Below are 23,907 nucleotides of genomic sequence, written 5' to 3' on the forward strand. Positions count from 1 at the left end.
GTTTCCCTACCTGGCGCGCAGCTGTCGGTGTTTTAACCCGGTAACCTACCGAGGGGGGTTCTGGAGGTAGTGTATTGGTTAATGGGGTTCGTCGAGATTAGGAACTCGAAGGTAAATGCAGACACACGATTTAGATAGGTTCGGGCCACTATATTGCGTAATACTCTACGTCCTGTGTGTTGGTTGGATTGAATCGCTTTGGAGGGGGTCCCTGCCTCGCCTTATCAGGGGTAGCGTTACAGGTCGGTTGGTTACAAGAATACTAGTTGGATGCGACTAAAGGAGTTATACTTTTATTACAATGAGTACTTTTCTAATCCTCTAGTTCCTGTCTTTCCATATAGACTACGCTATCCTGCATCATGATCCTCATGTCAGATGTATCTTGATGTTCAGCTCTATATTTAAGACTATCCAAATCTTGTGATAACACCATAGATCTATGGACGACACCCAGGCCAAAATCACCTTGCTTTCAGCGGCGCTCCACTAGCCAGCGGCCATTGCTAGGCTCCCGGCAGGTCGAGTCCATCGGCGCCGTACCGTTACGTACGTACATTCACCTGTCACCTTCGAGAGGCTAACTGATCAGCTTGGGCGTAGACCTTCTTTGCCTGAACAATCCCGTGACCCCTATTATTATTTTATTTTATTCTGCAGTTGCCATGTAAGAGCGAAAATATACATGGGTGATGGGTGTGACCCCAACCGAACAATGATGCGTGGATTACTGGACTACTGGAGTGACATGTACATGTTGCTTTTTTCTTAAACACAATGTCAGGAGCATTGCCATGTATATAAACTCGACAACTTGGACTCTTCGCTCAGCAAATAAAGTACTACCCATTACAGCATATGGTTGCGTCGCTTTAAGATACATTTTGCTCATTTTTTGGCTGTGCCCATTATCGTGTTGCTACCGTACGTTTATACAAGCTATTGCGTGTCACGTCATAATATTTTAGCAAGAGCCATTTGATAAATATTATATAATATATAATGAAGAAACTGTTTGCTTTTGCTGCTGATCATCATATCCTGCAGTTTTTTATTTTTTTCCAGAGAGCATGATCAGCTCCTGTCCATGCATGTTCTGTTGACAACAACCTCCTGCCGGTCTTGCTGAGGATTTAAATAGCTTAATGTTTCCTATCTTCTTAATTTTGTATCTGAAGCACTTTTGGAACAAAAAGTTGCGAGCCATGCATGTAACAAATCACCATAAGTGGATGCTTGTTGTCATGATTCCTGTTTTCGCATGCTTTGGTAAACAATTAATATATAGTACAAGGTCTCTGAAATCAAAGGGCAAATCCAAGTGTGATCAATGCATCGATCGATCAATCCAAGTAATAATCAACCCTAAACAGGAGACTTATCTTCTTCATTTTCTTATTATAATCTTTGCTGCTATCTTTGTTTTCAGTTCGATATCCCGAGTTATCACTGGTTCAAAAACTAGCTTGAATGGCAGTAATATGAATAGACTATATATGTATGTGATGACTTGTTTAAGACATATTGTAGACAAACAACTAGTAAAAAAGACGAAAAAAACTAGCCAGTCCTGTTGACTGACGTGGATGCATCTTCTGAATCGTGCAACCACTCTGCCAATTCAGCATTACTGCCCTGGGGCCATGCATGCAGTGTGAATGCGTCGACACGTCGGTAAAACGGGCCGACATACCTTGGAAGCATTCACAGGTTTCACCCAATAGTGCATGAGAAACAGCAGTGTGCAGAAGGTGTAAGAACGTAACTGATGGTAGATAAGCTACATTCAACAATATCCATCATGATGAGCTGACGTCAAAACTGTCACAGACACTACGGGCCTTTCAGGTCGGCTTTTTTTTCCCAAAAAAATCAGCAATAACATTTCCTTAGCAAGTCTGGTCAGGTATACTCTGCCCGATTGAGCTCAAATTTTACTAGCACAATCCTGATCAATTATAATTGCTGCTACAAATTTACCAAGACATTGAGCAAAAGCGTTATAAAGTGATGAAACGTTAACCGAGATCTGAAACCTAAGGATGCAAGTGGGTACCCAATAGTATTTTTTGGATCAGTTGATTAATTACGATGTCATACCACTCTAGTTTATTTCTCCTCCCAAATTATTTACGTGGAATACCATTCCGGTTCATTTTATCAACTTTTTGGGTCGATCCAATAACCCAAAATGTATATAACTTGCATCCCTACTGAAACCCCACTAAACTAACCGAATCTAAAACCCTAGAAAGCAAACCTGACAATGCAACATTTCAAAATTCAACTGTTCTTGTCAACAACGTGATGAGCCTGAGTCGACGATCATTACCGATCTTGATGACCCCTTGTTAGAATAATAGGAACTAACCCCGCAACCCTTTCATCACCGGTGGCGACTATTATTAGCATTGCAACTTGCAGGTGCGTTTAGGCATTAAAATGAGTTTGAATAGATTATCCTCCCTGACCGTACCAAGAGCAAGGCATAAGTCCCAGCCCCATGTCATCATGTACACTCATTAGGACAAGTAGCACTATCTTGCACACAGGTGCTTTTGTCAATTAAACAAAGTGATGAATTTGTTGCGCTAGCAAACCTCAATCATTTGACACAAGATGCTCACGGTTTAATTTATCGCCCCCATAACGCGACGAATATTCTAGCTTGACATTTCAGGAAATATAGGACATCTTGTTGTTGTTATGCGGGGATTCTTTTCGTACAAATTGTCTATATTCTAATCAATAGGTCATATCATTTCAAATATCGCCTACTTATTTATAATCACGAGAATCTCTTAATGCTTCTCTTTTTTGGGTGAACTAATGATCCTAGCCAATTCATGTACTTGCTGATCAGCCTTTTTCCTGGTGCGCACATATGTGTTGGCTACTTAGGTAGTGGTTGACTAGTTGTAGTAATCATGTTGTTGAAACTTTGCTAAGATTGCTACAACCAACAATGTGCTGTTGGCTGCCTTTCTGGTGTTGCTTTATTTTGAGATGTGAGAAAGAGGTTGTCCTATACATTTCTTAGGTCAAAGCCGGTCCACCCAACAAAATAATGCAGTAGTAGTTACTCCAGGTACATGCCTAAATAATGTTGCACGTATGTGCTCCAGCTAGCTTAACCTTTTGTGTGTCCAATTTTGTTTTCTTTCTAGGAGGAATTTGAAGATATACCAGTTCTTCTTCAGCATCTGATACGCGTGGGACCTAGGTCACATGTCATGTTAGAGAGATGGTAAGTGGAAAATGCATTTCAGCTAACAACACTTAGACAGGTTCATCAAAAATTGAGAAGTAATTTAAGAGGGGATTGCTACTAAGATGATTCTTTGTTAGCACTACTTCTATATATATCCTTATCCCTACAATATATTAGGAACGAGTAATAAATGAGGTTATATACATCGTAGTATAAATATTAAATTAAATAAGCACACGAGAAGAAATAAGCGGTTTTCAGGTTTTGTAGACCTGATGGGTGGTTGAACTGAACTTTGATCTCCTAATTCCTAATTAAGCTTGGAACAATGTATTGCAAGTACAGAGCTAATGTCCAATTGTGTCCGACATTATGACCTACAGTAAGGATTAAATTAAAGCTGTAAAACCTTTGGTTGCTCCTTTCATCTTTTATTATCCTTCTTTTCCACCCTTTCTTGAAAAGTGTCTAGGAATTGAACCCTTTAGACCTTTGGCCCTTTAACAGCCTGTGGAAGCAATCCACACACTAACTACATGAATAAAAATTTGGAATCTCTGCACACCAACAAGTTAATGCGATGCTCTGTCTCCATTGTGCTAGCTATGGCTCTCAATCTGAATTCTCATTTTGTGACTGTGTTTTTCTTATATCTGCAACAATGCAAGTACCTTGTATACATTCTAAAAAAAGGGTGCCTTGTGTACATGCTTGCAATTTGTCTGTTGGTTGGGGTAATTAAGAATGTGACATGAAAGGGAAAGGGAGAGTACTGATTGGAGCAATATCTTGCTGCCTTACCTGTGACAACCAACCACTACTGCTTTTATCATTCCTCCATGTCGAGCTTCTACACATATTAGATTAATTTAGTATTAATATGGATGTTCACGTATTACAACTCTCAATCTCCCTGCATGTGGGCCTGCCCATCGGTTTAGCAGGAGGTATCAGCCCTGCTTTCGTGAGAAAAGGTTCTTCCATTTGTGCAGGCAACCAAATCAAGCTAGAAATTCATTGAGTTGGGCTAGTTCACAATGGATTTTGTAGGTGCTTGTTCCAGAAGGATGATCTATCTATGACTATGAGGTCACATGATAATATACACATGGATATATATACACATACATACCTTCCTTGAAGTGGTTCTTGTGGTTCTGCAAGTGGTTGCCGATTTTAATAGAAACGACGATCATATCCAGAGATCGACTTTGCAAGAATGTAGTTTTGGGTTATTACATCTCAATTGTTGAAATGGTGGAGCTACAGAAATGTGGTGGTGATCTTTTCAAAATAAGTGAACAAAAAACTAGTACGTAATGATCCTTACAAAACTAAACCATAGAGGCAATGTTTGTACTAGCTTAGGACGCTAACAAGCATATAGTATTACATCATCTAATGCAGTTGTCCAAACAGTAAGATAATAGACGCTCTGAATTGCGTATAACAGGTACCCGCTACTGCTACTTGTCATATTTGGTGGCTGTAAATTTTTAATTTTGAAAGTGGACCGGAGAAAAGGAGATCCGCCCTGGTCATTGGACAACAGAAAGGTGCTGGTTGTTCTCTGTTGTGAGGAATGTGATTTCTGATTTCCATCTCTCTAGTTAGCAGTAATCTAGTAGTAGTTTAATAGTGAGAGGCAAAACACTAAGATTTGGCAGGAGGATCGGGTCCAGAGAGAGAGAGAGAGAGTCCTTGGATGTTCTTTGGTTTGGGGACATGAGACATCCTTAAATTGACTCTAAGCAGAAAGAAAGAATATTTGGAACGCTAATTTATCCAGCTCACATGAGGCTGGACCACACTAGCAGTTCTTGGGGCGGGCTCATATTATCAGAACCATCTTAACTTTGATCGTGTGATATAAGGGTATTACTTTAATCGTGTGATATATATTATACTTGAGTGTTTTATGTCTCTTCCACACTCGAATTTATTTTCTTCCCTTCTTTTTCCCTTCTTCTTGAACTCCGGCAAGCTCTAGTGAGTGTTTAGGGCTGGGGATTTCAGGGTGAGGGCTTACCGGTGTCTCGCGGACTAGGGATGGCAATTGTACCTGCGGGTATCCATACTCGTGGGTTTCGTACCCGATGGGTGAGGGTATAGGCATTAATTCTCGCCTGCGGTCGAGGGTACGTGCACGAATTCTTACCCACGGGTAAGGCGCGGGCAAGAAACCTTACACGTGGGTACATGTCGGGTTACCCGAAACCCAAAGCAGTATGTAATTATATAGATATGGTCCAAATTCATCAAGAAATTATAATCTTTATGTTGTAGTGTTTATACAACTAGCGAGATAGTCGGTGAGATATGACGTTATGTTTATTTGACTTGCGTGTGGCTATTAGACAATATTTAACCACTATATTGTAATGTTTATTTGGCTTTTGTGAGTGAGACTTATGCATGTTTGTATCATTTTGTGGATGGATTGATAACCGGTTGTGAACTTTGAATTGTGTTTGTTGCTTATATGGTATTGTGGCTGTCAAATTATATTGTACTTATTGATATGAATTTGTTAACATGTTTTTATTATGCCGCCCGATACCGTCGGGTACCGAGTATGGGCATGGGCATAAAATTTTGCATAAAATGCCTTGCGGGCACGGGTAAGATTAGGTTGGGCGGGCATCTTTAAACCACCACCTCTCTTCTGATTCCCGAAAAGCCCCACCTCAATGTAAGTAGTGACATTTGTACGACAATATTGAATATAAACAAGGATAAAAGGGTGCCAATAATGAGCGCCAACAGAGTAGCGGAGGTGGGGCGGCGAGGGTGCCGCTTGCCAGATGGTGGTGGACCCCTGGTTGGGCAGTGGAGGTGGCGGGGGCGTCGAGCTTCAACTAGTTAGCGTTGGCGGCGGCAGTGGTGGTCGGCGGCGAGAGCATGGGCGAACTTGAGGAAGAAGATGACCGGGATAGGAGCAACTTCAGCAATTCCCGATTTGGCATAGCGACCTTACTAAGACTGCTGAAAGTTAGGCAGGAGTGTGTTCAATGAACACATTACAGTTTGTAGATAATGGAGGTAAAGTGGAATACATATATATCTAGGCCTGCCACCGGGGAGGGTACGGGAAACCCACTCTTGTTCACACCTTCACACTTAAATTCAAATAATTATTATCCACTCCTTACCTTCCCAATCCCACCTATATCCAATGGATAATTAACTTTGTGCTACATGTATATACATATCCAATTGATTAATTGTACCCTCCTCATTTCTAATGGGTATATAATTTTCTACCCATACCCTCCTCATTTAAAGTGGGAGTGGATTTGGGGGGTGGGTATGAATACCCAGTGGCAGGCCTATATATATATATATATATATATATATATATATATATATATATATATATATATATATATATATATATATATATATATATATATAAAAGTTCGTTCATGTTCTCGCTCTAGACCATGTGTTATGGTTGTTTAGTTTCGAGTGTTATTAGTTGTTTTAATAAAATAATGAGTAAGAAAAACTACCATTTTGCGTGCATTCATCAATTTTACATGGATTTTTCATTAATTTTCTTTTATAAATGAGAGGAACATCGATGGAAAAGAGTCAAATATTGCAAGTTTTTTTATTAACAATTAGTCAAATTATGTGCATGCTTAATGTACAAAGATATATTACTAAATTCATGCTAAAACTAGTGCTAAAACTAATTGAAGACGATATGATCTAGTTGCAACTGATAAGAGGCTATTGCGTGACCTCTATTCTAAACCTTAATTGTGATTTTGCTCCCATTTTCTTCCACTTTGTGACTTTACCCCTACTATTTGAAGATGAAGCCTCCGTTTACATTAATGGAGCAAAATCACAATTGGAGTTCAAAACAGGAGCAAGAACTAGAGGTCAAAATCTATTTTGGAAGCCTTTTTCTAGATAAAATACGCATTACATTAACGGATAGAGGGAGGAATATACGATACAATAAAATAAACATCAAAACTGCTAGCTACAAGTCAATCCTCTCTGATCTACCGGCAAAGCTAGAAATTGGGCCTGGCTCTTCCTACAATCAACTTTGCAATATCGATCTATTTGTTGATCCGATTTCGATCAGATCAGTGTTTATTACTATCGTCGGCCCTTCTCATATGAGCGCAACAGTAAACAATGCTTCCTCCATAAATCACTTTTGTTTAGAAAATGAAATTGTTTCTGGCCTCTGCGACCGCACACAGCCAATATTTTACAGCAAGTTCAGTTTTAAAGCTACAAAGAAAAGATAACAGTTCACAAAATAAAGGAAATAATCATAAGCAAAGTTTATTATTGCTTCTCCATCCGTTCTTAGCAAAGATATCTAGAGCAATGACCTTCAATGCTTTGCTTGCCATACGGATAGTCTCCCTTGTGTCTTTGCGCTGTAGTACGGACCAATATCGCAGCCAATAAGCTCCCCTAAGTACTGTCTGCATAAAAGAAGTGAACCGTTTTTTCTCAAAAATCATATCATTGCAAGTATCCCAAATAGCCCACATAAGTGCAACAACCCCCACAAAAATCAATCTTCTTTTCTTCTTATCTATGATGGTTAACCAATTCCCAAGCATGTGAGTAATTGATCTAGGTGGAGTTAACCCGGAAGCAATATGAATAATTCTCCAAACAGCTTTAGCATGCTGACAACCAAAAAATAGATGTTTAATTGTGTCGGTGTTTTGTACCACCGACTAGTGATTATACGCTGCGCTCTTCTCACTTTCGATGGCTAGTACGCAAGAGTCATGGAATTATATTGGTTCAGGAAGATCCCTATGTCCAGTTTCGGCAGGAGTCGTGTTCCTTGGACCAAGTGTATTAGGCTTACAACCGGGTGCTTGCAAGCAAGCGTTCGTGTGAGTGCGATGATTTTCGAGAGAGTAAGTATAGGCGAGGGACCGGGAGATAACGTTTTTGAGAAAGGATGGGGTTCCCTGACCTCTTAGGTCGGGGGCCGCCTCACCCTTCCTTGACGTTATGGGGCCTCCTCATCATATCCCCTCTGTTGGTCGTGGCCTGCGCTCCCCTTCGTTGGTCGTGGGCCACCTTCTTTTTTTTTTATTGTTATTGTCTTGCCAAAAGAACCCTGTAAAAGTATAAGTGAATTATTCAATTTTTTCATACCCACTACCTGATGCATGAAATCAGTTCAATTTTTATAAAATTCGGGAAACACCGGTGTGTTCCATTTCCCATCGAAGAAAATCAGTGACCACATCGAAGGATTCCGAGTGTGCTTGAAGCTACTCCGTTTTCCTGGACAACAAGAGAGCTAAGTGTGTGCCTAATAATTTCCCTTCGGCCTTATCCTCATCAGTCCTCAGGTCTCTCTCTCCCTCCCTCCCTCTCCCTCCCTCCCTCTCTGCGCACCTTTAATGCGTCGTGATCTCTCTCCTCCAATCCCGACAAAGTACACCATCGTCTCCTGTCTTGATGTTCTCCCTCCCTCCCTCTCTCCTCTCCTATGATATGCTCTCCTCCGGCCTCGCCTCCTCTCTTCTCCTTCCTCCCGCCATCGTCCTCCCTGCAACGCACTAGAGTGGTCGACAAACCCAACCAGAACTCCATAAAATAGTGTCGATCTCCGCAAGCACACCTCTATCTCTCTCCATCTCTTTCTCTGTCTGAAAAAAATTGCTACCGAGAACAGCAGTGTTTCCCCTAATCCCTAGCGCCTAGCCCTTGCTTGTTTGATCCCACTCTCTGCCTCTCGCTCCAACGCCGCCGCCGACGGCGCTGCCGTGCCTCCACCGCCCCACATCATCACAACAAATCAGCTCATCAGCCCCACAAGAACTGTTCGTCGTAGGTCACCAAATCCATTACTACCCATACTCCACCAGGCTCCAGCTCCCTGAGCAAAAGAACACCATCTTGTGTATATATACCATGGTCTAATCGGCCATGGACGTCAGCGGAGACGCCGGCGGAGGTCGCCGCCCCAACTTCCCCTTGCAGCTGCTAGAGAAGAAGGAGGAGCAGCCTTGCTCCACGTCCCCGGCGGCTGGTGTGGGCGCCGGCGCCGGGGCTAATGGGGCGGCGGGTCCGGGAGAGTTGCAGGTGAGGAAGGTGGCGCCGCCGAAGCGGACCTCCACCAAGGACCGGCACACGAAGGTGGATGGGCGCGGGCGGCGCATCCGGATGCCGGCGATTTGCGCTGCGCGGGTGTTCCAGCTGACTAGGGAGCTGGGGCACAAGACGGACGGCGAGACCATCGAGTGGCTGCTGCAGCAGGCGGAGCCGGCGGTGATCGCGGCCACGGGCACCGGCACCATCCCGGCCAACTTCACCTCTCTCAACATCTCCCTCCGCTCCTCGGGCTCGTCCTTCTCCATCCCGGCACATCTCCGCGCCCCCGGCCTGCCCGGCACACGCTTCGGCGGCGCGCGGGGCGACCCGTGGGACCGCGTCGTCGGGCTCGGGTTCGGCGGCGCCGAGGGCCCGCCATCCGCCACCTCCTCGGCGTCGTCCCCGCTGCTGCTGAGCTTCCACTCCGGCAGCGTCGGTCTCGACGTGTCACCGTCGTCATCGTCTGCCGCCGCCAGCTCCGACCTGTCAAGGAAGCGGCGGTGGGAGCAAGAAATGCAGCAGCAGCAACAGCAACAACAGCAGCAGCAATACCAGCAGCAGATGGCCGGGTACACGCAGAGCCAAATGCCGGGCACCGTGTGGATGGTGCCGAGCAGCAACGCGCAGGCCGCAGCAGCAGCGGCCGGCGGAGGCGGCGGCGGAGGCGAGTCGATCTGGACGTTCCCGCAAGGAGCCAGCGGCGGCGGCGCGGCGACCTTGTACCGCGGCGTGCCGAGCGGGCTACATTTAATGAACTTCCCCGCGCCGATGGCGCTGCTCCCCGGCGGGCAGCAGCTCGGGCTCGGCCAAGCGGGCGGCAACAACGACAATGGCGGCGGCGGAGGGGAGGGCCACATGGGGATCCTCGCCGCGCTCAACGCGTACCGCGTGCAGGCCGCCTCGGACGCTGCGGCTGCGGCGCAGAACGGAGCGGAGGGCGGATCCAGCCAGCACCACCAGCAGCACGGCGGCGGCGAGCGGCAGGAGAGCATGAGCCCCAGCGACGACTCGTAGGTCGGTCGTCTCCGCGTGCGCGTGCGTTCGTGCGCTGGTCGTCCGCTGAGGCGTCGTCGTCTCTCCTGTTTTTTAATCTGTTCTTCTTGGCTTCTTGTTTGCGGTTTTTGGCTTGCATTGCATTGTTCTGGCTCCTTCAGATTCTCGCAAGGATCATACAGTTGCATTTCATGGCATCTCGGATAATCATTCTCTATATTCTTTTTGGTGTCATCACTGATCACATTGAGAGAAGACGAGGTGAAGTGAAGGAATCCATGGAGGAGAGGCTTGCATGATTGCATCCTTAGGGTTTGATGACGGGCACGCCGGAGGATTGAAGGCATACTCCATTGCCCAACTTTCAACCATGATCCTTCTCCCGGGATGCACTCCAGGTGATTTCTGATGCCGAATTACCTTCCCTGTGCTTCTCTCCCACTCCCAAGTTCTGATCCATTTTCTTGCAAAACACGAGACCGCCCTTGACAAGTAGTGCTAGCTAATAATCTAGCTAGTAGGGCAAATTGCATTTTGTTCTTCTTCAATTCCCCACAACTTTCTATTCAAATTGTGCACGCACATCACATACCGGCGCGCGGTAGAGTTACCAGTACCAGTTTGTCCTTTGGTTTGAATCGCGTTGGCACCAAAGTTTATGCTGCCGATCGAAAACGAAACACGGGAACAGTGACACCCAACAGTAGCAACTAGCAACAACACGCACCGGCCATGTTGGCATATTCTATCTTTTGGCCCCGGGCAGCAGAGCCGATCGATCATCAGTGATCACCACCGGCCGGCCGCCCGGGCGCAGTACATCACATCACGCTAGCTACGCCCGGCACTCCGGCCGGCAGGGCGGCACCAACCGTGGCCCGTTTCGAGCAGTAGGTTTCCAACCCGGCGCGCGCGACTGAGCAGGCGCGACTCGCGAGCGTGTGTGCACCAAGTCACCAACCAACCATGGCCCCCGCCCCCAAGCTTCCAACCCAAACTGAGACCGCGAGTCCCGCGGGCGCCGGCCGGGAGGTCGGGGGGAGCAGGGAGGCAAGCGAGTCCCGCGGGTGGGAGACGGGAGGTCGGGGGGAGAGGAGGACTGGAGGAGAGGACGGAGCGCCGCCGACCGGCCCACGCGGGGGCGCTGGCTGTGTTCTGGCTACTCCGGCAGCAGGAGCAGGAGCAGCAGCAGGAGGCGCGGATGGCAGTGGCCAGCTGAGTGGCCCGGCCTGCGCTCCAGGGTTGCTCTTATTGTCTCCCGCGGCCCGGCCCCCCGGCCGGCGGATCCGTCCGTCCGTCGTCGCGCGCGTCACGGCTCTCTCATCTCCTTGCGCTCTTGGCACCGCACAGGCACACGAGCCGCGCGGCACGTTCCATCGACTGGCCCTATGGCTATGCATGATCGAATCCGTGTGTGCATGTGCACGTAGAGGTATCAGGTGCACTCGTGAGCCGCGTGCGCGGTCGGCGCGGTGCGAGCTGGCTGGCCGGGGTGTTGCAGTGTGCTGATCGATCTAGGACGGGTGAAGAGAGAAGGTGTGGGGCTGGAACCTGGCACGTCGTGTAGCGTGTTAGCACAGATGGAAAGGGGAGGCCGCGTGCGTGCGTGCAAGTTGACTGTGCTGGACTGAAACTACTCTCTCTCCCACAATATAGCTACGTTTAGATTTTTTTCAAAGTCAAATATTTTCAACTTTGATTGAGAATAGAGAAAATAGTCATAGAGACTAATAACATAAAAATAATATTAATAGATTTATTATGAAACCAACTATTGTAATATGTTACCTTTTCTATTTGAAATAAATTTTTTTAGAGGTATTGTTGGTCAAAGTTAAAAAGATTGACTTTTGAAAAAGATAAACCTAGCTATATTTTAGGACGGAGGAAGTACATGTAGATGGGGTATGGGGGGCTCGGGCTTGGCCTGGGGCTGGAGTTCCGATGTGCCAAAATGTGGCAGGCCCACTATGTCCGGTGTGTGGTGGATCAGTTGCTGAAACATAGCATGGGATGCGCTATTAGTTTTTTTCCTAGACGAAGTATTACTTCGGATTTGAATTCTGGTGGGTGCCATGACTCCACCACCACCACCATATCAATTGTGCCTTTTTCTGTGATTAAACATATATTTTTCTTCTTCTCAATCTACAATCTACACATGTCATTCATTATATTTGTATCGAACAACCTCTCTCCCCCTCTAACCTTGGGCTTCGACTTCTAGTTTGTCTTCTTTCTTTAGCCGAATAATACCATACTCTCCTACCCCCACTATCCACCATTGTCTCTTGCGGTGCCCCACTGCTGCTATAACGAATTAGTTTTGAGCGGCCTAGCCTCTAAACTTCCACACCACCCGTCTAGCCGCTATCAGAGCTTTCCTCTAACCCAAGAGGTCGCTGATGGACCCCCTAATCTCCTAATCTTGTACCCCATAATCGTACCCCAAACCCTCACTCCCTCTCCTAATCTCGTCATAGCTTACTATCGAACAAACAACTCCTAGGTTTGTTTCGCATGGGATCATATACAAATGGATGGAATGGGTGTCATGGTCTTTGTAGCTATGCCGGTTGAGGGGATATGTGTGGATCTCGTCGTGGTGGTGCTGGTACTAGTAACAAAATTTAAGATTGTATAGCACTATTAGTTATAGAGTGCGGAATTCGAATGGTGTTCTCTTGTAGTGTTTGTACAATGAGTTAGGGTGAAAGGTAATTTCAGTTCTTACGGTTTCACAATTCACACGCATGCAACTAGCTCCAGGGTTGCCCTTATTGCTCCTGCGGCCGGGCTCCCGTGGCCCCCCGGCCGGCGGATCCATCCGTCCGTCGTCGCGCGTGTCACGGCTCTCTCAGCTCCTCACGCTGCTTGCCACAGGCACACCAGCCGCGGCACGTTCCGGTTGACCAGCCCTATCCATGATCCAGTCTGTGTGTGCATGTGCACGTCGAGGTATTAGGTGCACTCGTGAGCCGCGGTCGGCTCGGCGTGAGCTGGCTGGCCGGGATTTTGCTTGGAAGCAGTGCTGATCGATCCGGAACGAGTGACGAGGGAAGGTGTGGGGTAGGAACCTGGCCCGTCGTGTAGCGTGGTAGCACAGATGGAAAGGGGAGGCCGCGTGCGTGCGTGCAAGTTGACTGTGCTGGACTGGAACCATATGTGGATGGGGTATGGTCGTATGCATGGGGGCTCGGGCTTGGCATGGGGCCGGGGCGGAGTTCCGGTGTGCCAAAATGAGGCTGACCCACACTGTCCGGTGTGCGGTGGATACATGCTGAAACACGGAGGCACTATTAGTTTTTTTTTTCCCTAAACGAAGTATTACTTCGGATTTGAATCTTGGTGGATGCAATCCACCACCACCGTACTAATTGTGCCTTTTTTCTATTAGTTACACATATTTTTTCTTCTCAGTCATACATGTCATTCATTATATTGGTATCATTGATACCGTATCAAACAACCACTACAAGGTTTTGCGCCTAAAGCAATACCTCAAAATCGTTGCAATAAGGGTATTTTAATTGCAATATGCAGCACTCGTAACACTTTGGTAGTGTTGCGAGGTGTTGCAAGTACCTCTGATGCAATAGGGTATCGCATCACAATTGTGTAGCGTTGCCATAATATGGCGTATTGCAATGCAGTGTGGTGTTGCAATGGATTGCAGAAGCAACGGTCAGGGACATTGTATTTGTGGTATTTGCAACGACAGGCGTCGTCGCTATAGTGATTATTGCAACAACATAGGCTAGTTGCAAGCAAGCACTATTACAACGCTAGAGGTTTGTAGCAATATCCTATATTGCCACGATATATGGTGGTTGCGAAAATGCCTATGCCGTTGCAATATGCTTAGGACATATCACAACGAATACGCAGGCGTTGCTATATGCTAAAAGCCAATTGCAACGTAATTTATGTCGTCGCTATATGCCTAAAGACTATCGCAACTAAATGCGTGTCGTTGCTATATGCTTAAAGGGTAGCGCAACACCATTTGAGTCGTTGCTATTTGCTTAGAGGATATTGCAACACAATCATGAGTCATTGCTATTGTCTTAAAGGATATCGCAACACAATAAGAGTCATTGCTATTTTCTTAAAGGATATCGCAACGTGGTGTGTATCATTGTAATAGCCACATGTAGCACAGTTAATCGTTATGGCAATATGCGCAATGGTCATTGCAATACTAAATTCACACCGAATTAGAAACATTGATTCTGTGGTTATTGCAACGATGTTGATTCTTTAAAGCAACAGAATTTTTGAAAAAAAGAAATTGATGCAAATATATATACATATATTATTAATGACATCAATCCATCATTCACTCCCAGTATTCATGATACAAATGATGCAACAAAATATTCAACATATGAAAGTAAGAACTTGTCCTTTCATCCATCACTCCCAATACTAAAATATCTATAAAACCTATATATTATTTGTACGCATCTAAAATCTTGATTACTCCCACCATTCATGATCTTTAACTTTGCTTCACCTGAAGGTTGAATGCCTTTTTGTATTCCCAAAACCATCTAGTGCAACCTTGGGTCTTATTATTGCCCCGCCGATGCTTGAATGTCCTGCTGCTGAAGAGAGAAACATGGTTTCAAGTGTAATGAAAGAATTACAGCTTCTACATGAATGAATTTGAAGCAAACTTTGACTTGCCATTGGAAAATGGTAATGGCATCATGAAAGCACACTTCCAGTTCTTACTTGTTGTTTCTTTTTTCCTGCTCGCGTTTTAGCACTAGATAGCAGCTGCTGTGTACTAATGTATTTGTGTACTCCACTTTTTGAACTCTTGTCAATGAACAGACTCTTTGAAACGTTGGAAGATTTAGCGTTGCAATTAGGTGGCACATTTTCATAATCTGTTGTGACAATGCTTCTTGGCTCAATCTGGATTATAAAGTTCTTGGAACAATGTTAGCTGTAATTCAATGCACAAAACCATCATGACGAAATATGCTTGTTCTACGTCAATACCTGGTTCGCTGTTTCTTCACTCTGCAGTGGTGTTGCATCAATGTTAACCTTAGTGCTCCTAGCTTCATCTTCTGTTGTATTGTTGTTTTTAGGGGTACTCTGCACATTTAAAATAAAAGGGCAGATAAGAGATTAGCAGCCATATATCGATTGTCAATCACATCCAATTATAGTTCTTCAGTCTCACAACCACCACATAACCAATATTTTTAAGTAATTCTCAGACTGTGACTATAATCCAAAATATGGAACTGTTACTAGAGTACATGATGGAAAGTTTTATGATTCAAAACAGTAATATTGCTTGTCAATCATTAGGCAAGTTAAGGAAACAACATAAATAAACATGCATAATTTATCTCCTGGTTACCTCATCATGTACTAATGGTTGTTGATGGTTCTGTGCGAACATTGTTTGAAACTCCTGCATCAATTCTTGTCTAATTGAGGCTTTAAGTTGTTCCTTCTTTGCTTTCTTTTCAGCTTCTTGCTTTGCAAGTTGTTCTTTTATTTTCTGTTGAAACTCACGTTCTCATTCTTCGAGTCTCTCCTGAAATAGTCTCTCCTGAAGCAGTTGGTTTCTATTTGGATCAGACATGTAACCCTGGCCATGTGGCTTGGTTGATTTGGCTCCTGTTGTTTCCTTGTACGTTTCTTGAAAACAAGGTCTTCTTTAGCACTTGCAGATGTGATACTTCTTGGTTCTTCTTCACCCATTTCATCTAAATCTGTCATAGACAATTTCCTAGCTGTAGTATGCTGAGGGCAATAAGCAATTGTATGAGATCAATATAGGTAATGTTGTGGTAAAGAAAAAAAACTTTTAGTGTGGAAGCAAGTTTATGCTCAAATTAATACTCACATAAATACTCTCAGCCACCTCATTGGACCATTTTCCTTGCTTCATGTGAGTAGTCCTCCAAAGTTCCAAAACACTTGGCTTAGCACCAGTTTCTGGATCTCTCTATGATTCCGATATTAAGTCATTAATATATCATTGTTTAATGTATTGGAAGTAGAGAATAATGTAACAAATCTTTACCTTTTCCCAACTACACTGAGAGAAAGGTTTGGAACCCATCGAATGGTTGGTTTTCTTTTGTTGACGATTTGAAGAGTGCTGGCTGCTAATATTCTGCACGGAGTGAGCAAGTAATGTTTAGCAATGAAAAATTGTACTGATGCTTGTGTTCTTAAATCAACAAAATAGTGTGTACCTTGAACTTTTTACATCCAAAGTATATGATCAAATAGTGCCACTCCACAATGTCTAAGTATTTAGGCTTATGCTTCATGCGCTCATCATAGCTGTTGTATGCCTTGTATGTAGCACTCAAAGTGGATTGCCATCCTTTGTAGCATTCTTGGGCAATCTTCCATATCTTCTTCTTCGATTCATTAGTGTTCTCAATCTCCCATACATTCTGTTGGAAAGAAAACATATAAAACTATTTTGAACTTGGTATATATGCTACATTCATAACATTTTTAAACAAGAAAGTAGAGGGAACACTGGCTACCCGATCAAAGAGACATATTCCCACCAAATGTATTCATTGACTACTGCTATAAGACATTAAAATGAATAAAGATGGGTCATTAACATACCATTACAGATTTTGCGATATCATTCTTGACATCTTCCTTCACATCTTTCCATTGTGTAAATTCAATTAGTGGAGTCCTTATCCTTGTAAATATAACAACTTCATCCACAAATGTACGTCTATTTTCTCCACAAGGATCACCCAGATTTTCAAAAATTCGATTTTAAGTTTCTTGAGTGCGACACTTCAATCTCTTTTCCGTTGCAGCTATCCCTTTCAAGCTACCATGGCCAACTTTCTTGCCATCTACTTACAATAACATAAGAGAAGCTTAGATTATATTTACTGGTAAACAATAAATTAAAGAGTGAACTTTTGAAATACACGATGCTTTAAAACCTTTTGTCTTCTTTGTAGGCTGATCAGGTACTGCTGTAAGCTGATCTTTACCTTTATAAGCCACTGAAAAAATGAAAAACATGTGCACTTAGTAGATTCACAATTTTCATTACAAATAAGAAAGTCCAAAGGAAAAAAGAATTACTAATTTTTTTAGATGGCCTTGCTCCCTTAACCATTCAGTGTATGTTTTTATTGTGTCATCCCTGAAGACATCGCGTACAACTGCAAGTTACCAACAGCATTATGAGAGTAAAGAGTACAATTATTATAAGTACATGTGGATAGTGTAGGACAAATATCATATATACCAGTATCAGAGCCTTTCTCTTCAAGCCAATCTTTGTATGCATCAATTGATTCATCACTACCAAGACTATCATCATCAGGCTCATTCTCCCTTGGTCGTTTCAGGTGTGTAATGTTTACATATCGTTCCAGTTCTTGGTTTTTGTCATCAACAACCTGACTTTCGTTTTTGAAGCCATGTGCTCAAGCATGTACTCTACATCTTTGTGGTAATCAATTGGCTCAAGAGTTGCTACATCAATTCTGCATCTCTTCTTTTAGTAGTAGTAGTCCCGCACACCATACCCAAGCTGATCTTTGAAACTTACCAAGTTGAAAAATGTTACGTCAGCCTTATCAAGACTTGCTTGGACGATACGCTCTCCTCCATCTGCCTTCTTGCATTGGACAGTTATAGTCCACATCTCACCTGCCAATGGGGCTCTGTATGTGTACATAAACATGAATAAGTTAGCATGAATAAATTCAGTTGTAGTATATGCATACTATTCCACATCTCACCTTTCATTGCATGATTACATTGTACTAGTATATGCATACTATTTCACAAAGCAGTAATAGTAAAATAGCACACTAGTGATCAGCTCATTAATTTATAGCTTGAGACAGATTAGTTGTTCTTTATTATTTTCAAAAATAATAATGCGGTTCTTTTACAAATTTTGGGATTGAGATATATCATCTCATCTTTACTTTTTTATGTTTCTATGATCAAAATAAAGGATGAACCAATGCACAAAAGATGAACACAAAAGATGAACAGACCAAAACTAATTGGTGCGCTTGTATACTCATCAATATAATTGTTCATGGATAGACATAACTGAAATTAATGGACACACAATGGGGCTCTGTATGTGTACGTAAACATGAATAGGTTAGCATGAATAAATTCAGATGTTGTATATATATGCATACTATTCCATATCTCACCTATCATTGCACGATTACATTCTACTAGTATATGCATACTATTTCAAAAAACAGTAATGGTAAGATTGCACACTAGTACATATTCAACTCATTAATTTTGGTTCCAATGAAAATAACAAAACTAAGCCAACATCAAATCATTGCATATGCATGTCTTCTAACAAACCCTAGTGGTAGGCAGTATACATGACTCTAGCATAGAGAGGGTCGTATCTACGGGGGGGCTAGGGGCTTTAGCCTTCCCTCTTGCCAAGAACTCCATTGGAACCAAAAGGAAGAAGGGGAGGAGAAGTGAGGAAAAATAAGAAGAAAACGAGGAAGGAGGGGTGGAGATGGAGAAGGAAGAAGAACCCAACCCCCTAGTTTTTAATCTTGGTTCCGCCACTGCATGGATATGATGGATGCAACATCAAAACCTTGCATATGCATGTCATCCTACAAACCCTAGGAGTAGGTACACATGATAGTGGACATGGAGACAACATCAAATCGATTGCATGCTATCAATTTCCAGCAAAACCTAGTTGGCGCTAGAGGCGGATACACACCTTTTTTTTTGCCTGGTGGAAGATTCATCTGGTCGTCTTCAACAACTTGTACATCCTCGATTGTGACCCAACCTCATGAGCTGTTGGCTTGTGCATTGAAGAATCCGGACTTGGAAGAAGTCATCATCATGGTTGGATTCGCTGGGTAGATCGAGGAACCGTCGCCCCTCCCCCTCGTCTCCAACGTGGCCTCCCAATCTCGTTATGAAAGTTTTTTAGGGAAAGTGGGCAGCCGCCGTGGGTTTTTGGGGGAGGTGGGAGGCGGCCAAGATATTTGAGGGTTTATGTTAAAATTATGGAGGGAAGAGCATTCCACTAGTATTAGTTTTTGAGGTAAATCCTTCAAGGGTTGGGTCCCACTTGTCGAAGACACAAGATATTACGTTTTCATAATTTGAAGACATAAATTGCTACTGTTTTCAAATGAAAAGTGAAATGCCCCTTTTTATTTCACTGTGTTTTAGGCAAATTCGTGGAGGTTTGAAAAAAATATGGATTGAATTTGTCCATCATAAATTCTATATGCATGTGGGTGTAAGGTGTGCTTAGACACAAAAGCTCAATGCCAAATACAACTTCATTGGAGAGTTAGAAATTAGTGTATGAAATGCTAAGACATTTTTCTAAGAAGGTACAAAATCAAACATGAGATCCACGATGCAATTGAATCCATGTGACAGATATACTTTTTTAAGAAGCTAGAAAAAGAACCACCTGAATTGGACTACATGTGGGAAATCTATACATGTTTGAAGTTTATATTATGAATCAAAATACAAAACAAGAAAGATCCATCAAGAACATGAGGAAGAACTGATGAAGATCCAACCTATATACAAATTTTTTAAAACTATGGAGCGAATTTGTTCATGAATGTGGTTGGAAGGTGACTACAGAACTGATGCCATATGGTCCTTCAAGTCAAATTCAAGGCGAGTGGAATGTGTCAAAGTGTTGGTCCTTTTAAACATTCCATCATAAATTTCTATAATAGATGTGTGTGAGGTGTGCCTAGCCACAAAAGCTCATTGCCAAATGCAACTACATTGGAGTGTCAAAAATTACTATATGAAATGCTAAGACGTTTTTCTAATAAGGTACAAAATCAAACTCGAGAAACATGATGCAATGGATTCCATGAGATAGATAAACTTTTTCTACGAAGTTAGAAAAAAGAACCACCTGATTTGGACAACAAATGAGAAATATATACATGTTTAAAGTTTTCATTATGAATCAAAATACAAAATAAGAAGATCATGAAGAATTGATGAAGAACTGACCAAGATCCGGGCGCCGACAGGTGGGACCTGCATGTCAACCGCACAGACAAAAGCACAAATGAGGAATGCGCCTCCTCGTCAGCGCGTCGCATTCCGTGCGATGTGGCATCGTCAGCGCATTGTGCCTCTTGCGTGTGGTGGGCCCCATATAGCAGTGGCTTTTGGATGGAAACAACTGTGTGTCCCCACATTCCTTAAGAAGCCAAACCGCCTCGCTACCTTGCCTATTTGCCTTCTCCGCCAAAACATCCCATCATAATGAGGGTTTTCTTCCCCCTTCCCTCACTGGGTGCATCGCTTTCTTCCCCTCTCATCGCCGGCCGCATCCTACTCCCCCACCTGCAGTGCGACGATGGCGCGCCGCAAACACATCTCCCGGAGGCAACCGCGCGACGCACATGGTCGCTTCTTGCGAAGTCCCACAACCTCGAGGCCGTCGTCAAGGCACTGCCCCTCATCCACCACGGGACCGAGCTGCCGGCGAGTCATCGAGATGCCGCCCACCATGGAATTCGATGATGACGTCAAGCCTGAAGTCCCAGACGTGCCACCGGGCTTTGAAGCAAGCGTTGATGCTCCCAAGAACCAAGGGAATGGTGCGGGAGCCTCGGCATCGCGCATTAGTGACGAGGTGAGCAAGTTCTCTAAAGCATCTCCATAGTCTTAGATTTTTAGACTTGAGTACTTGAGGATTAGTGTCGCCAGAAGTGGGGTTGAGGGAGGAGTGTGCTATTTTTGTTAGATTGGATGCTTGCCTGTTGATGCTAGTTTGTGATGTCTTGATTTAATGCTAGTCTCACTATCATGCATGCAGTAAGCATTAGATAAAGATTCACATTTGCTAGATATACAAAAGGAATTATATTTTTTTAAGATGATAGAATGCAATAAGTTCATTATGGGCTACTTGTTAGCTTAATTTTTGTAATATAAATGCATCTCTCTTAAATTTATGTTGCAATCACATTCTAAATATAGAAGGTTCAGTGCATGAAACATTCCAAATATTGTTTTGTGGGTACATTTATGATAGAACCATATAATCATATTTTGGGTTCATGATCTCTTCATACCACATACTTAATATATAGGCCTATCAACATAATTGAATATTGTTCATGTCATTTGATTCATCGTTAGGCATATGTATGTATATTTGTTCCAGAAATGAAAACATGGATTCACAATATGTCAGTTGCTCTCCTTTTTATTATACAGTTGGCAATGATAGTATACCTCACATTAGATTAGTTAATAATCAGGGGTGAATTTGATTTCTTTAATCAGGGGTGAATTAGATTAACCTCTACTTTCATGAATTGTATCTGATATCATCCAGATACATTCATAACTTTTGCTAGCAACAAATTCTTTTGTTCCGTCTTTTATTTCCTGTAATAAATAATTACAATAGACATGAATCTAAGGGATAAAAAGAGACAATTCTACCATCCTGACTCACCAATGTGTGCCATGTTTTATATGGTTAAGTGCAATTAGTATTGTACAAAGGGCGCAAATTTTTATGTGGTAGATGTCCTACATATTTACTGTGACCCTGTTTTTCTGTTAATGAAGTTAGTATTGTACATGTCCTATCTATTTACTATGACCCTATTTTTCTATTAATGAAGGAGGATTCATATGACTATGTGCTCTATTTTTAAAAAATGAATGTGTCCATGTCATTCTCTGTTGACAGCGATGACAAAAGCAGTGACGATGTTCTTTCTTCGAAGCAGGTGATGGTCCTTCCTTTACCTAATCATCCCACATGTGGATATAGTAACATCGTTGTTTAATTTGGGATTTCTGAAAAAACTGATGATCTTGTAAAATGTCAAATCAAAGCCAAGGCGGAGGAGCTTCACGTTACTATCAAATGGAGGATGATGGTTGGCAAGTTTCATACTTTGGAATGAAGTGTAGTTGAGGCGGTATGATTTTGGATGCCTCTCTGCTTTATTTTGGTCTCATGGGCATGAACTTCGTACTTATATAGATATTAGTTTGTTAATCTATATGGAATGGATTCACTACGTTGGATGCCTCTGCTTGATTTTGGTTACATGGGCAACAACTTCGTACTTATATGTGCTAATTAAGTACTTTGTGAGAGGTTATATCTCTTGTCTGGTAAAGGTTAAATCTGTTGTGTATGCTTGTCTAGTTAAATCTATTGTCTGCTTATATGCTTTGTGTTAATTAAGTACTGTATATCTGTTGTATATCTCCTATCTAGATATATCTGTTGTGTCTTTCTTCAAAAGTTTTCCAAAAATCCTAATTTAAACAAAAAAATATCGTCATCTTCTCCAATATGCATTATACGTACAATAACTCAAAAGTTTTCTAGAAATCCTAATTTCTACTAACACCAATAAGTCAACTTTGCAACCCCAATTTAAACAAAATAAACATCATCGTCTTCTCCAATGGAATCGACTCGAGTAACGACACCAGCAGCAAGGTAGGTATCATCAGAATCATCGTCATCTTCTGGTATGTCTGCATTGGTTTAGCAGGTGCCTGTTCAAGTACAAAAGCATCACCACTTAACCCTTCCACGTCTGGCCCACTCCAATTTGTCAATTCCTCTTGTTGGTCTTCAACATTCATATGTTCGACTCCTATGACAACTGAGTCCACATGGGTATCAGCAACATTATTATCAGTATAATCTCCTTCAAGCCTGGCAAACAGGTTCCTAGGTTTCATTCTGAGGACAATGCACCAATTAGTTTTGTTTCCACCTTTAAAATAACACACTTGCTCTGCTTGTGTCACCAGGATATATGGATCGTCTGAATAGCAAAACCAAGTGGTATCAATATTGATAATCCCATATTGATCTTTATTGTACCCTCTGGATTTGTTCCTAGTTGCTACCGGAACAACAAACCAGTCACACTTGAACAACGTGACTTCCTGCACGTTAGGAAAATCAAGGATGATGATTTTTTTAATCACTCTATACCATTCCATGCCATTGCCCTTGATGACAACACCACTATTATGCGTTGATAGATTTTTCTCTACATGTGTTGTCCATAAGAAAAATCCATTGAGGTAGCACCTATTATACACACGAAATCGATGATTTGGACCACGAGATAGAGAATATATCATATCATCTGCTTTTTCCTCTGCATGTAGGTTCCTGATCTATACTCAAAATTATTTGGAAATTATGTTAGGAACATATACAATTGTTATGAATTTAATTGAACAGAAATATGACTCGCTTTACGCTCAAACCATGAAACAAATTGATCCTTGTGCCTTTTTTCAACGTTCTGCGGGTTGGTTTTCTTCAATTCCTCCATATGCTCACTGCAACGAAAAAGAAAATAGACCTTATCTCAGTTACATAGTGTACACATTCTTAAAAGAAACTGATTTTACATGTGGCTTACTTTATCCATGAAATGGCCTCATCGCAATTGGATATTATGTAGTGCCTCATCCTATACAAGTCAAAAGAAGACACGGTCTCGATTTGAGAAGTTTTCTTTCTATTATAGTCCATGCTCGCAAATACACTTAGACCAGAAGGGGTTCACTAACAGTGCTCTTTTCTT

At 42.8% G+C, this 23,907-nt stretch overlaps 1 protein-coding gene across 1 annotated transcript; it reads left to right on the top strand.

Moving 5' to 3' along the window:
• Positions 1 to 8,532: 8,532 nt before the first annotated feature.
• On the top strand, positions 8,533 to 10,494 carry LOC117854002 (uncharacterized). The gene has a single exon (XM_034736284.2). The coding sequence runs from the start codon at positions 9,140 to 9,142 to the stop codon at positions 10,316 to 10,318; it is 1,179 nt and encodes a 392-aa protein (XP_034592175.1). The 5' UTR covers positions 8,533 to 9,139; the 3' UTR covers positions 10,319 to 10,494.
• The last annotated feature ends 13,413 nt before the right edge of the window (positions 10,495 to 23,907 follow it).

The sequence above is a fragment of the Setaria viridis genome, chromosome 4 (assembly GCF_005286985.2).
Source record: "Setaria viridis chromosome 4, Setaria_viridis_v4.0, whole genome shotgun sequence".
Classification (NCBI taxonomy): Eukaryota; Viridiplantae; Streptophyta; class Magnoliopsida; order Poales; family Poaceae; genus Setaria; species Setaria viridis.